We start from the raw sequence: 16,046 nt of genomic DNA on the forward strand, positions 1-16,046 counted from the left end.
TCAATTCATATACTCCAAATGCGGCACACATACTTACCTACACACGGATGAGATATGCTGAAGAGTATTATGTTACATATATATGTATGTGTATGCATCGCCTTGAGAGGAGGGGCACACACCAGCATAAACCAGTTGGATTCACTGTCAGTATAACGTAAACGGTTGCATTCCCATCAGCTCCTACATGGCACCACTGCTCGCTCGGCTGGCTGGCTACCTTGCTTGCATTCGCATTGCCCCACTCGGCCTTTGGACAGACAAGCGCAAGCGCATTAGCGCTACCCGATTGGCCCGCTTGGACGCCATTTACAAAAATAATATGTACACAAACGAACAGCTCAACGGACGGACGTAGAAACTCGCACAAAGTTTATTCCGAAGAAAAAATGAAGAAGTAGAAAAAATGCAATGTAGTTGAAGCAGAAGAAATACTCAAGGCAGAGGAAGCAGTAAAAAGTGCTAGGAGTGGTTGGTGGCGGCTGTGACCAACAACACTGCACAGTGAAAATTTGCGATGTATGTGGAAAAGAGACAAGACGATTGCTATAAGAGAGGATTTGGTACGAACACCTGTTTTTCGAAGATGAAGTTTTGGATCAGAATGATATTTAGCAAGGCAAAGGGAAGGAATAAATAGAACAAAAACGAGGCAAGAATAATAACGAAAGCAGCAACAACAATTGCAAGAAGCATACACACTCAGCCTTAATGGTTAGTAGCCGTTGTTCGAGTTCGAAACCGGTTGCACCACTTGGACAGCTGTCTCGCCAGCCAAAGCGTAGCAAAACAACTACAACAGCAGACAGGCAACTTACTTGCTTGGCTATAGCGATGTTGCTCTGATTCATGCGCTCGGCAATTCTACTCCGACTACTGTAAGAAGAGCGTGGCCTGATGTTCGAAAAGGGGTGGGCACACAACATACACTCTTGCACTACTGCCGCTATGCAACAACGCATGCACACACACACCCGTGCAGGAAATTGCTTTTGCTGTTGCTACTGCTGCTGATACATTGGCCTTTTTGTGCAGTGGAGTTTTTTTCCTCTTCGACTGGCGGCTGACGGTTGGCGAGCTGACTTGACTCCGATACCGGTTTAGTCGTTCGTGGGACTTTGTCGTAAATATAGCTACAATTCGATAGCACGCTGTTGCCCAACTCGGAGGTGTTGTTGGTGCGCGTCTTTGTGTAGTTCGATTGCCGTCGTCATTATTGGCTTTTCCCGGTGCGAATTTTCTATAGATACGTCCGCATTTAACAAATGTGAATTTATCGAAACGAACGAAGTGCAACGGATAACAAAAAGAAAATTTACGTGCACGGATATTTGTGAGAAAGTGTGTTCGTGCGCACTGCCGTGAGCAAACGCGCAGTGGAAGCAACGCGAAGGGAACATATAGAACAACGTAATAGAAGAAAATATATAAAGTGGAAAAAGTTTTAAATAATGAAATTTAAAATATTAAACTTGGCAAAAAAGTAGGAGCTAACCTCAAATTTTGGCGTAACAAATTTTTTGTGGGTAAACAGTGTTGCATTTGAAAGTGCGATGAAGTTTAGTTCTCAAAATTAAGTGCAGTTTAAGAAATTTGCAGTAGGGTGTGAACAACAACAACTGTCATATGCGAGATTCGGTGATCTAATGCAGGATCTACGTGAAAACAAAAACAAAGTCTATGAAGTTGTTAGAAATAAATTGAAATAAAAACAGCGCGAGAGATCAGCTCTTTAATGCGTTTTACATTGGATAATAAACAAATTATATAAACTAAATAAATAATAAATATTGTAGAGTTAAAATTGGAAACAAAAACAAAAAACACTAAATGAGATCGGAACTTTAGAGAGAGAGAAATAAAATCTTATAAAAAAGGAGTAGCGAAAAAGTTCGTAATATTGTGAAACATTTTTGAAGAACTAAAAAACATAACGTAAAACCGCTTTAGCAACACTTAAGCATATTATTTCACCTTTAAGTGACTACTAGTAATGCCAAAGCGCCGTTTGGAAGTGCCTTAAAAATACCGAAAAAATAAACGAAACTTAAACAGAAATTATTTGCTCAATATTTTATAAAACAACACTTTGAAAAATTTTCATTTGCCTTTGGACCAACTTAAATACCGTTAAATAATCAATAATAAAGAGAATAAAAAACTTTCTGAAGGAATTAAATGAAAAATTTAAAAGAAATCAAGCAAAATAAAAAAAGTTAAAAATATATGACAAAGAATAAATAAATCAATGAATTTTAAATAAAACTAAAAATTTGAAAACATTCTTAGCTACCATTTTGCTAAATCTTTGCTATAGGCACTTAAAACTTATACACAAAAAAGCGCATTTCAAGTAAAGTTTCAGCACGAAAAAGCCCACAATGCAGCAGAATAAAAATTTCCTTATTTCCAACAGGCGTTTACAAAATAATTCAAAATAAAATTTAGCAACCAAAATAACACTTAACAGCAAAAAAAAAAAAACAAAAAACAAATCTCCCACAACTTAAAAATAGTTATTATTTACTACTAAAAAAAAAACAAAAAACCCGTCGCTTAAACCATTCTTGCATTCTTCTCTTGCGCTCTCGCCAATTGACTTTTAATGATCAATTCCAATATACGATTTGTTCTCAGCATTCGCATCAGTTACATTTTACGTTGTGCGCTGGTAAACATCATACAACAACACAACACACAACGATAACCGCCGTTTAGTTTTTGTCCGGTTTCTATGTTGTTTTTCGATAGTGGGTGAGTGTGCGTGTGTGTGTGTGCGCGCGTGTGCGTTTCAAAACTGCATTCTTGAGCACTCATCATCATTCATTATCTATCAGCAAGACGCCAGTTTTAAGCTTAATATATGGTAATGGCAGAGATTGGTGGCCATTTGGCTCACCAGCTACCAAATTTGCACAACCACACACAAAGTGGATTACAACCGTCACTGGTGATGAACCATCACCTGGAATTGGATTGCCATGGACATGATGTGATAAGTGAGTAGAAGAAATTATTATTGTTGTTTTTGTTTATTTATTTATGAAAATTAAAAAAACAAGGAATGAAATGTTACTGCAAGGATGACACGCAAAATCGATCGTGAAGTCGTACACATTTTGTTGCTTTCGTTTATTAAAGAAGCTAACATTGAATTTTAGCATCCGCTGATACACCAGTGATCTCACAGACGGTGGAATATGTTGTTTATTGCAACAGCATAAACATATCCCATATATTTAGGGGTAGTGCTGCTGGAGTGACAGTCCTTGGCCGGATATAAATCCGGGTCGTTTCAGTAACGTAGAACCAACTGTCGTGGGAAAGCTGGAATATCCTGGCGTTTTGTGGCTTTTCATTGGCCATTTCAATAAAAGTTACAAAAAACGTGTTACTGCATATTTGTATCTCCTTTAGCTTATAAGAATTCTTCAGATGATTGGAAAATTCTCAAAATCGGCGGATATGAAAAGGGTATTTTTGTATTTAGAAAACGAGTTCAAAATAACCTGAAATCTTTAAAAAAATTTTTTTAATTCTAAGACTTTTACCCAATATAATACAGAATTAGCGGTTTTACAATAAGTATTTTTTAAGCACTGGCAATACAATGGACCTAGGGATCTAAGTGAGATCTTTTTACAGATCAGCCGCACTAACTAACCTAAGTTGTTTTTAAAGCTATTAAAGAAACATTTTAATATATACAATGAAACCTCCCTTGTGCGGACACTCAATCTAAGCAAAGAACTTCCAAATTTCCGTCCTTTTATAGAAGTAAGAATTATGCCCTAGAAGCGTCAATTGCTCGCGCTCTTCATGAGTTCAACCAGATATCATCTCTTATCGAACTTGATTTTATTTTTGTTTAATGTTGTTTTCGTTAACTTTCAGAAATCTTCTTCTTCTTCTTAGCAGCACAGTCCTTGGTAAACCATTGCTTCATTCACAACCTTGTGTCTATCTAAGCCTACCTCCTTCCTTCGTCGCACGTTTGGCTTTTCAAGGTCCTCGACTTCGAGCCTTCTCTTTCTGAGGCGTCCTTTTCTTCGGCCTTCAATAGAGCGTAATTCTGCTTTTCGAGTTGTTCTCTCCTTGGGCATTCTTGACACGTGTCCGAGCCCATCTTATCCTATGAGATTTTATAATATAAATCTTATCATAGTTTCGTTTTTTTAATCACAGTTTCGAAATCTTTTTATAAACTTATTTAATTTGTGTTGGAAGTCTGTAAGAAGTTGTTGTTCATTGACTTTGTATATGTAAATAAATAGATACATTCACTCACACTTGTGTTCAACCAAGAGCAGTGTCCGCTCAGGAGAGGGTAATTTATTCCGTTACCTATGGCTTGTTGCAGGGAAATCTGTTCACCTCAGGCAAGTGGCCCCTAAATAGAGGCGTACAGTAGGAGAAGTTACACTGCATGTGTACACATACATATATACATTTGTTTTTTATTCAACTGCTCTTCTATGATAAAGGGCTTCTGAGAGAGTGCAAGAATACAAAAAGTTGTATTAATTTTTAGCGTTATTTCTGCTTTCTGCTAGATCTGAACAAATTCTTTGTCATTAATTATAGAAATCTTAACAGCCTAAAAACTTTTTAATAAAATCTAAAATAGCTTGCATGGATTAAATAAATCTTCTTGTGAAATTAGAAATGTTTGAGATGACGCTCCAATGCAAATCGTAGTACATTTTACTTTTTAATAAAATCTAAAATATCTTGCATGGATTAAATACATCTTCTGGCGAAATTAAAAATGTCTGAGATGACAGTCCAATGCAAATTGTAGTACATTTTATATGAATGAATACCGAAGAGAACAGAACAGAAACGGCAATACTGTAGGCCATTAGGTTAGGTTACCCAGTTGAGCAAATAATCAGCATTCGTCCATTGTGGTACAGTGGAGAAAAAGAGGCTTCGATGATCGATATCGAAATCGGTGATGAGATCAGTACTGAGGACGATGCTGATACCGTTGACATTGCATGATTAACAAGAAATAAGCGAGAGTCTTCAAAGCAACAAGAGGAAGAGTGAAATGCAAATTTGAAAGGAACCAATAAATATAAAATGGAAGTATAAATATGAATGATGTATTAAGAAAGTAAAAACTAGTTGAATAAACGGAAGGGGTGAATATAATTCATTTTAGTTTAAGAAATATTTGGAAAACATATGATTGACGGTATATTAAACTCAAAAATAATGGAAAATAATTATAATTCATCAAAGAAGGCAACCCAGCTAAGCGCCTCCACCATTCCCCAGGCAAGATTTTGCACTTTTTTTGGAACAAAGCGCGGTTGAATTCAAAGTTTCAAGGGTTTAGAAGCTCATACCAGATTTCAAAATAACTAAAACTATTTTTTTATTTATTTGTTATTTATTTATTTATTTATTAGAAATATAATTATAAATAACTATATTACATTACGAAAGGCACTAGTAACTAGGACTATCGGCCTGAAACAATACTAATAGATTTTTTACTTATTTTTAATAAAAATATTAGAATAAAAATTATTATGTGTGCGAATATCAGAACTTGAAAGCGCAAAACCCGATATAATTAGCAGAAGGAAAAATAATTTGTAGTGATGAACTTGTAATGTAATGAAATGCATGATACTAATTTATTTATTTATAAAACAAGGAAAAATAGTATAATTTTTATAAGAAATAAGCAGCACTGGCCGCCAAGTCCTTCGGCTCGTGCTTGATGTTAATGCAAGTCGAAATCTTAAGACGGCGCAGTTGATGCAGTTCGAAAGTGCAACTTTTGTAGGGAACTCTTTCTATATGTAAATTTTGGTTTCACGGATGTATACTTGGTAATGAATTTGGAAAATTCATAGAATAGTTCTATAATTCTGGCTAATTTTTCACATCTCTGAAGCGATTTCTGAATTCTTTCATTATCCATCAGAAATGGCGATGCATGCAAAAACTGTTATTTTTGATATTTTTGTTATCCAATTTCTTACACCTTTAAATGTATGTATGTATGTGTAATTATATAGGTAAAATATTTTTAATAAAACTTATTTTGGCATTAAACTTTGAAGGCTATCCCAAATGAAGCAGTAACGATTTTAATTAACATTTTGAAACGGTAAATAAAGTGATTGTCCCACGCGAATGCGTTTTTAATTGCTTAGTTCAAATTAAAAGCAGAGGTGAAAAATAACTAAATAACACATGGGCAGAAAAGTCCCGGACCTAACAAAGCCAACACGTTTTTTTTTTTGTTTTTGTTCAAAATTAGTTACATTCATCAACGTTACTCTCATCAAGAACAACGCATTCATACCAGCGCCGCTCTTACATTTCGATACCACTTTTGTAGCACGATTTTTCTTTTGCCTCAAAATCCTCAAAGGCCACAGTTGCAGCGGTAACCTCTTCATTCGAGCAACATTTCTTACCGACGAGCATTTTTTTTAGGTCTGCGATCAGCCAGTAGTCGCTGGCAGCCAAATCTGGCGAATAAGGAAGATATGGGAGTACTTCGAAGTTGAATTCACGTAGTTTTGCCATGATTTTTATTGATTTGTTACTTCTTGTTTTTGGCCAACAGTGAGCAAACGCGGCACCCGCATTAAACAGAGCTTTCTCATAGTCAAGTGCTTATGCAATATAAAGCCAACTCAGTTTTTTGATATCTTTGCGATGTCAGCTAACTCACGCAACTTCACTTTGCGATCATTCAAAACAATTTTGTGGATTTTTTAATGTTTTCTGGTGTTACCGCCTCAATGGACGTCCACTGGGTCGGTGTCTCTACGACTACGTTCGAAGTCAGCGCTCCATCGTTTCATTGTTGTTTCTGATCGAGCGGATTCCGCATAACACTTTTCAAGCCATTGCTTCCCTTGAACGGTATTTTTTCCATCAAAAAGCAGTGTAAGATTAAAATACGAACTTTGCTCCACTTTTTCATCCATTATTTAGAAAACAACAAAAATAGTGTCACTCTTAGCACAATAACTCACGTACTAATGAATGGAATATCATGGAATTTTAACAGCTGTCCTAAAAGAGGTGAATGCAATAAAAGTAGTGCCATTTATGTGTTAGGCCCGGGACTTTTCAGCCTATGTGTTACTCTTTGCTATCCATTTAAAGCATCTAGATTATTAATGATCCGACGCGAACAGTCTCTGAGCTCTTGCGCAAGTCTCCAATGGCAATTAAATTTAATAGAACCATCAGGGTAAAACTTTTTTCTCGTTTGGAGTTTTTTTATAAAAATGAATACAATTTAGTATAAAAAATTTTAATTCTAGGCTTAGGCCTAACCTAAAGGTTAAAGTGAAAAGTTAGGTTTGGTTATTTGTATGAGTTATTTGTTAGTGAGTTATTTGTAAGCAAACAAATATTTTTAAAATTATAAAACGTCAGCTCAACAACTGTTTTTGTCAAATTCACTCAGCACTGACTCTGGTTTTCATTATGCGAATTTTTGACGGCATAATTTGCCACAAAATGCCAGTTTGAGATATTTTCATATCAGTATTTTGCTATGGCTTCATATCGAAATGACCCAAAATGAGAGGCGTTTCCACTAGAATGGCGCTCTTTGTCATAAACATTAAGGCCAGGTGTAAGGCTACTGTAGAATCCGCAAAACTATGTATTCTAAGAATGGTGTGAAACACCTGTGAAACAGGTTTCTGTAAACATAATTTGAAGGATTAACGGCATGAACATACCTGCTCTCCTGCAAAGGGATTTAAAAATTTACAAATAAAGAGGCTAAGTAAAACTCAAAATTCTAAAGTGGTTAATAATATAGTTACTTATGAAAGGCAGTGCAATTGTTCGAAAAATTTGGTGCCTAAGTTTTAAAGACGAAATAAATTGAATTGTCTAAGGGTATTGATATTTTCCAATAATGAAATAGCCCATACCATGGATTTACTGGAAGCAAAATATTTACCACCAAGGCTCGATAGTTTCATAACTCAAATTTCATGATTTCAAACTGTTTTGATTTTAACAATAATTAAATCCTACTTGTAGAATTTCAAACAATTTTCATTATTCGAAAAAAATTTGTTTACTTTATATTTACGATTTAAATTTTGTAACTTTTTAGCTAAAAAAAAGCGTAATGGGAAAGAGCTCAATTTTATAATTAGTGACCTCTGAAATTTGTTATATAAATAGTGAATGTAAAATAAAAAATAAATAGTCATCGTTTCCAATTGTCTATACCAAAAAGTCTTGGAATTAAAATGCCAAATTCAATTCGAATTTTTTTTTTGTTTTTTGGCAGCGAAATCCTACTGGGCCTACACAAACACTAGTGGACTATCCTGTACATAACTCAGTGTGTCCTTATGTACAAATTTGCCATGCGTCGCTACGCGCTGGCCTTGAAAATTACATGTTATAATTTATACGATACATATAAGGTCTCTTCTACTCGCCACTTCTCTGCTTGCTATCTCTCTGCTCCGCTCACTTGACGAAAAATTTGCTTCTGAAAGATTTGCATGTGAAACAACAAAGTTATCTAGTAAATGTCGTCGCTAGAGAGTATGGTTATACCTACGCACTATTTTACAAATACATGTTAACGCTTGGCGAGAAGAAGAGACCTATATTTAAATATTACTATGTATATATTGTGCCTGTGACCCATCTAATACAGCTGTGAATTTATGATCTTTCATCATTTCACTGAGAGCATCTCAATTCCCGCTGCTATGCAGTTATCACTTTGTTAAAGGGATTAACGAAGAGAATGTTATCAGTTTATTTGTTGATAAAGCGCTGAGCGCTGTTCAAAAGATTAACTAAGGTACTCAGGTGATCTGTAAAGAGCGTCGCCGCTGAGTGCAGTGGTCTCGTATCATGACAAGAAGAGCGCAGCCAGTGCAATTACCCAGTGTTGTTGCTGCGACCGTAGTAATGGGAGTGGTGTGTGCATGCATGTATGGATGTATGTAGATCATTATATTGAGTGTATTTATGCAGTTATGTGCGGGTGTGCATGTAATAGCGGCTGCGGTTTTTGCATTGCGAACTGCTGATAAAATAAAGAAGAGTAGTGTTCTCTCAGAATGATGGAAAAATGTACTCCAACCAAATGCAATGATCTGAAGCTTTCTATTTACATTGAAATTTTTCGAGAAGCAACCGCTTTTTGGCTGCAACACAAGGTTCCAACAATTGCTACACATGTAATTTCATATGTATAAACAGTGACTTGCAAAATAGTTCATAAAAATATGAATTTTGCGCTCTTCAAAATAAAATATATTTAAAATGTAACAATTAAAAATAAATTAAAATAAATAAATCAATAGTAAAAAATGAATATTTGAATTTAATGAAATATTTTTCGGTAAAATAAAATACAATTTTGGGAATATTTTTACACTCAAGAATTTTGAATTGCTATCTCTCGTCGTAAAAGTCGTTACCGCCAGTCTGGTTGCAGATGTCATTAAGAGGGAAGGAAAGACTTCCGGGATCAGTAGAGCTGAGATCAGTAGAAAGCTAGACTAGTAAACACAGTAAATCAAGTTCAACGAATTCTATTTTTTTTATAATGGCCATATATCATATTTAAATCATTAAAAGACAAAAATTAAAATTTTATCCGGCTAGCTCTTGCTCCTGTCAGAGAAATCTCATAAGACCTCATTTGGATTTCATGCTGAACTGCGAAATTTTTGAAATGCTATTAATTAAATGAAGAAACCATACTTTTTTGAACGCTTTTCATGTATACATTTCTCAAAGCTCCCGTAAATTTTATGAAACTGCATTTCTCATAATAATTTTATTTTATTTTTCACACTTTCTCTCGATTCTCTGATGATTATATAGGGTAATCTAGGCTCTGCATGGGTATTTTACTCCTGGCGCAAGCGCAATGTAACTTTTGCTGTCGCTGTTCTGCATAAAAAAGGTATCTTCTGATACACAACGAAATACTTCAAGTCCCTGCAAATAGAATGCCCTAAAATGTGAAATATTTCATCGAAATCCTAATTTACTACACTTGAAGCACTGCTAAACATGTATTCACCTAAGCGTCTCCTAAATATTGTTAAACGTGTTGCTTTATTTTTGGTTGAACCAGAACTACACACGACCAACTGATCTTAGACGATTGATTTTGTTTCGGTCTGGCCAAATAGCGCGCTTGTGTTTTCGCGTCATTTAGTTCGCTGGGTAATTCACGAATTACCCTGTTTCCATGGTGTATTCGCAATTCATTTTGACAGATCTCCTTCTTGTTGTTGTTCTCTTCTTCTTATTATTATTATTTGCTGCGAATATCGGTTTTGGAGGAAAACTAAGATTTTACTCCATTTTACAATTCATATAAACTTTTCAAAGGACTTGCTTTCTTCCAGCCTAAATTTTTAGAGGCGAATGATAACTTCACTGCTTTTCATGGAGATGGGTCAGCTTCTCAGAAGAGAATTTGATCGCTTCCACAATTCTTGAGGTGTTCAGCAATCTCACTGATATAAAATAATTTTATAGCAACTCCTTTTTTGCCTCTGTTATTCAAATTTATGTAACTTTTTCTGGTTGTTATTTGTTCGTAATTCGCAAGGTGATTGAGACTGAATTACTTACAAATGAAAAATTTCGCTCCCGAAAATTTGTATAGCGAATTACGTAACTCGTAGAGTGCTTGCGAAGTATCATATTACGAATGAGAGAGTAAATTACGTGCATGGGAACATAACATTGCACTGCTTGCATGCCCAATCCCCATAGCCTCTAGCGAACTTAAGTTGAGCGACGCTTTGGATTTGGCTTTCATGCTACTCTCTTTGAGACACCTTACCAATGTACTTTCTGCATGGATGTTTGCATGTGTAGAATTTCCCTTACGCACCTATTAGCTTACGAAGTATTGGTAGCCGCTCTTGATACCGCTATAAGGTGTCGCCTCATTCTCTTCGTACACGCGCTGCCTTTTGTTGCTTTCAAGAATAAATGTCTTGATACTTGATAGAGTACTCGCTCTCCTATTAAATAGCGTTTAGGGGAATTGGAGACCATCTTAGAAGGAGGAGAATTAAGCAGTTTATGATATAAAAGAGGATATTACCCTTGAACTACCTAATTAATTAATTCGAAATTTACATATACCTATAATTTAACCCAATAGCAAAATAATTTTTTTTTTTATTTTGTATTAGGGAGGCAAATAAATAAAAAGGAAAAAAAAAATAATAATAAAAAATAAATAAATAATAAAATACTTCAGTTTATTTATTCAGCTCCTAGACTCGCCATGCTATTTGTTTCAGCTTGATATATCGAGTTAGCTTTTGCTCTCCCAGACAGCTGGTCTTTTATATAAGAAATTCTGCCAATGGCAATGTCAGCTGATTATTATTGCATTCATTAGTGCATTAATTAAATTTTTTACCAATTTTATATTATTTGCATAATATTTTCTAAAGTTCAGGCACTTTGCCACCTTTATCTGCATTTTTCTTTTAACTCCATTTATAAATACCATTTGAAAGCTTAATTTCCATTTGATTCCCACATTTTCCTAGCAAATTTTTCGCACGTGTCTGGCGCTTATAAAATAAGTATTCATAGAGTCATTAATGCCGCCACACATGGCTGCCTCCATGCTTTTGGGGTAAAGCAAACCGAGCACCCACCACCCTCCGCGTCCAAATGCTGGCGGTTCACTTATTAAATGTTAAGCTCACATTTTACAAAAATTTGTATCAAAAATAGCTGCACGCCTAGCAACAAAATGAAAATGGTTTAAATGATATGAGTTTTTGCTTTGTTATTCCAGTCCATTTGATCTTATTTTTCTTTTGTTTTTTGTCGATTTAATTTCTGCGCTATTTTACTTAAATTATTTTGCGCTCATTTAATTACTTTTGTTTTTATGTGCCCCAGTGCGACTGCGCTTGGATGATTTTTTAAATGCTCGTTGATTTATGACTTCAACGGTCGCCGAATGCTTGTAATTACCCGTACAGTAGTTAGTAGTCTGATGATTTTGAGCTCGATTAGTTGGTTGAATGACATTTTAATTGTGTTTGGACTGCAGCGAGTCAAAGTGGCTGCAAAAATGAATTTTTATATTTGAGCAATAAAACACAGATTGTCCGACAGACATGTGGCGAAAATAAACAAACCTAAAATTGCTCAATTATAATAAATAATATTAAAAATGAGCAAAAAATGTGGAAAATTATATATTTTTGGAATTTTGTAATATAATTTAGTAGAATGCTAAATGTTAGGCATTTGAAAAAAAAGTTGAGGTTTCGGTGCTTTTACAACATGCAATAGGGAGTAAATTAGGAATACTGAAGAATATAATAAGAATATATATGTATCTATATATTTTTTTTTCAATCTCAAATTTGTTACTGAAATTCAAAGCACTTGAAATTTCAAAACAAAGAAGAAAAATATAAGAAATTTTATTTAAAAAATATAAATCATGAATAGTTTTTAATTTAAAATTTTCTATTCCCTCGATAAATGTGAAATAGGAAAAAAACTAAAATTATAAAAAGAAAGTAAGGAAGCATTTTTTTTAAAGCAGGTTTGATATGCATATTAAAACCACAACTTGAGTTTAGGTACATAAAATTATTTGTTGAAATTTTAGGCCTTTGAAACCTTAAAGACCTTTAAAAAACTGTGTAGCATTACTATATTAAGTCTAGAATTTCATGTGCATATCAAATTTTTTCTGTATAGCTTTTACTGTTGTTGGTGTATATTACTGGGAGCGAACTCACAGGAAATACATTCGATTATTTAAAAAAAAAAAATATTGAAAACACTGAAAAAAAAATTTCAAAATATTGCAAACCAATTTTAAAATAAAAAACGAATAGATTAGGAAGTTTAAAATTTTTTAATTGAAGAACAAAATATTTTTTTTAATAAAACGATTGAAAAAAAATATTGTTTTTTAATTAAACAATTGAGAATTTTTGTGATTCAGTGTTATGCTACGTTATTTGTTTTGCATTTTAGAATGTTTTTGCCGCTTTATAGTGAAACATTTATTAACAAAAAAAAAATGTTCTTATATTTTTGTTTAGATAAATTCTTTCTTTTTTCTTCAATTTTTTTTTATTGAACCATTCTTTTTCTCGCAAGAAAAAATTCCCAATAAAACCAAGAAAAAAATATTTTTCAGTCAAAAATTTAAAGAAAAAATTTAAAAAATTATAAAAAAAAAAATTTTTTTAATATGTTTGTTTAGAAAAAAAATTAAATTTTGTTTCTAATTTTTTCTTAAATTTGTTTTTTATTGAAAAAGGTTTTATACCAGAAGAAAATTTAAACCATTTGAAGAAAAAAAATTTTGTTTTGATATTTTTGTTTAGAAAAAAAAATTTTTCTTTAAAAAAATGAAAATTTTTAATTTTTTCTTAAATTTTTTTTATTGAAAAAGAATTTTTTCCTGGTTTTATTAGGACTTTTTTCTGCGAGAAAAAGAATTTTTCAATAAAAAGTGAAGAAAAAAGAAAGAATTTGTTTTCTAAACAAAACTATAACAAAATTTTTTTTTTGTGCGAGAAAAAGTTAACAACAAAAAAATTAAAATTGAAGAAAAAAGAAAGAATTTGTTTTCTAAGCAAAAATATAAGAAACATTTTTTTTGTTAATAGAATTTTTTCCTGCGACAAAAAGACTTTCTCAATAAAAATTAAAGAAAAAAATACCAGAAAAAAAATTTGAAGAACAAAAAAATTTTGTTTTGATATATTTGTTTAGAAAATATTTTTTTTTTCTTAAAAAAAATTAAATTTTTTTTTAATTTTTTCTTAAATATTTTTTTTATTGAAAAATAATTGTTTCCTGTTTTTATTAGGAATTTTTCCTGCGAGAAAAATAATTTTTTCCTGCGAATACCCTAAATTATTGAATTCAATACGCAGGGCCGAAAAATGTCACAAGTGTCAAATATTATTGACATATGAAGCCATTTGGAAAAGCCCTAAATTTTGCGCCACCTTGTGGTTTAAAAAACATGTTGTGGTATTTTTTGTAACTTCAAAGAGCAAAATTTAAAAAATTACAAAAATTTAAATCAAATTAGCTTACAAGTTCAAAATTTTATAAACTCAAAAGAGTGAAAAAAATTCACAAAGTTGTCAAATTTCCAAAGGGTTCATCACAATTACCGACAAAAAGAGTTTCGAAAGAGAGGAGAATATAATTTTTATTAAATAGTTTTCCATATTTCACATCAATTTGAAAAACTCTATTTAAAAATCGTTTACGATTTGTCTGTCTGAAGTATCAAATTCAAATATTTTTCCACAAACAATTAAAACGTGGGTGGACTTTGTTCGCCCGCTGCCTCAGATATCTTGACACCAACCGTTTGCAATAAATTTTCCAGCAAATTTTGCAAAATTTACAACCGCTAAATAAAAATTAATTACAATTGCAATAGCTAAAGCAAACAAAGCCATACAACAACACCAACAACAACAACAATAACTATTACAGCAAGCATTTATGTACATAACTACGCACACGCACATACATACATACTCGCGCATAAATGGCAATAACTAATATTTGGGTAGAAGCGCATAAATTATTTGTGACAGCCATCAAAAAGGCACGACCGAACGAATGATCGTATGGATGAACGTCGGCTGAGCGAACGGACGTATGGCCGGGTGAGCAGTTGGCCGCCACAGCCGCCTCGAGAGCCAATGTACGCACTATGGAGACACTTTAAAAGTGTGCAAATAGTGCAACAAATTAATATTTTGAAAGCGGCAAACACAATAGCCAACGACAAAGGCGCGAAAGTGGGTAGTGGGCACGAAGTTAGTTGCGCTTTGTTGGTGCCAATACGATATGCCGCGTGTGTGCGTACTCGTATTATAGCGGTGCATTTCATTTCATAGTTGGTTTTATTGGGAAATATTCGCCTGAATGGAAAGGATGCATGAGAGGCTGCTTTTTGATGGTAATCAATGGGGAAATTTTGGAAAAAAATTTAAAAATAGCTAAAGTGCGCATAATTCAATGAAGAGACCACTTTTGAAAAGTTTATTTTCAGTATTTCCTTTTTTTTATTTCGTAAATAGTAAACATTTCTTATTTTTGTAACTAAATTGTTGACCATTCGTACTTTTGTAGAGTAGCTGGAAAATGCGCAGTTTTGGACGGAATCAGCAATCAAAAGAAACAACAAATAAAAAAATTCACTCTCTTCTGACCACAATATAGTTTTTTGACGAATATAATATTTTTTTTTGGCTTTGTTAACGAATATTATAATTATTATTATTTTTTTGTTAAGAGAGCCACTTTTTCGTGACTTCGGGCAGTTAAATTGGCTTCTAACAGTCGCCTATGAATAATCGCTGCACTCATAGATAAATTTAGCTGCCTTTTAAATCTCAATTGAAGCAACAGAAAGGAGTAATTTTACTCTGCTGCCCCAACATTTTCTGCCTCGTCAGTCCGGCTTTCTGACTTATTTTAAGACGTCGGCTATCGTTAGCGCAGTGTACAGCGCAGAAGATTTCGTACCACGGTTCCCTATTCGCATTGACTATTACTTTTTCAAACGCTTCTCCTAGGCCCAAGATTAGTAGAGCAATTGACCAGCTCTATACTCGATGCAATTTGCACGTGGCAAAGAGCGAAAAAATTCAATGCCATAATGCATGTATGTGTAAGTATATATGAGTATGTGTGTGTGTGTGTGTATCTATTTGACGCTTTCGAATGCTCAATAAATATTTAAAGTGCAATACTGCGACTACAGCAAACAAATTAGTGACTTTTTCTAAAATGATTTCTGGGTCAAATCAATTGTTTGCTGACAGTTAAAAACGTTTAACTTATTTTCACTTAAATGAGCAAAATAATGTAATTAGTACAAATCATAAATGGAGTTGTGAGTAAAAACCGGAGCTCAAAAAATTTTGTATAAAATTTCAAACATGAAAAAATATAATTTTTATGAATACTGAAAACCCAGGACTTACAAATGGGGTACTTCGCGAAAAATGTATCAGGCCCAATTTTTT

The 16,046-nt window shown here is 33.4% G+C and overlaps 1 protein-coding gene across 1 annotated transcript in view; it reads left to right on the forward strand.

Annotated features, from left to right (window-relative positions):
* The first annotated feature begins 2,556 nt into the window (after positions 1–2,556).
* LOC129249276 (insulin gene enhancer protein isl-1) overlaps positions 2,557–16,046 on the forward strand; it is a 127,379-nt gene continuing 113,889 nt past the window's right edge. The window contains exon 1 of the mRNA XM_054888987.1: positions 2,557–2,999. Within this exon, the coding sequence (XP_054744962.1) occupies positions 2,864–2,999 (136 nt within the window). The 5' untranslated portion in view covers positions 2,557–2,863. The remainder of the gene's footprint in view (positions 3,000–16,046) is intronic.

Source organism: Anastrepha obliqua, chromosome 5 (genome assembly GCF_027943255.1).
Source record: "Anastrepha obliqua isolate idAnaObli1 chromosome 5, idAnaObli1_1.0, whole genome shotgun sequence".
NCBI lineage: Eukaryota > Metazoa > Arthropoda > Insecta > Diptera > Tephritidae > Anastrepha > Anastrepha obliqua.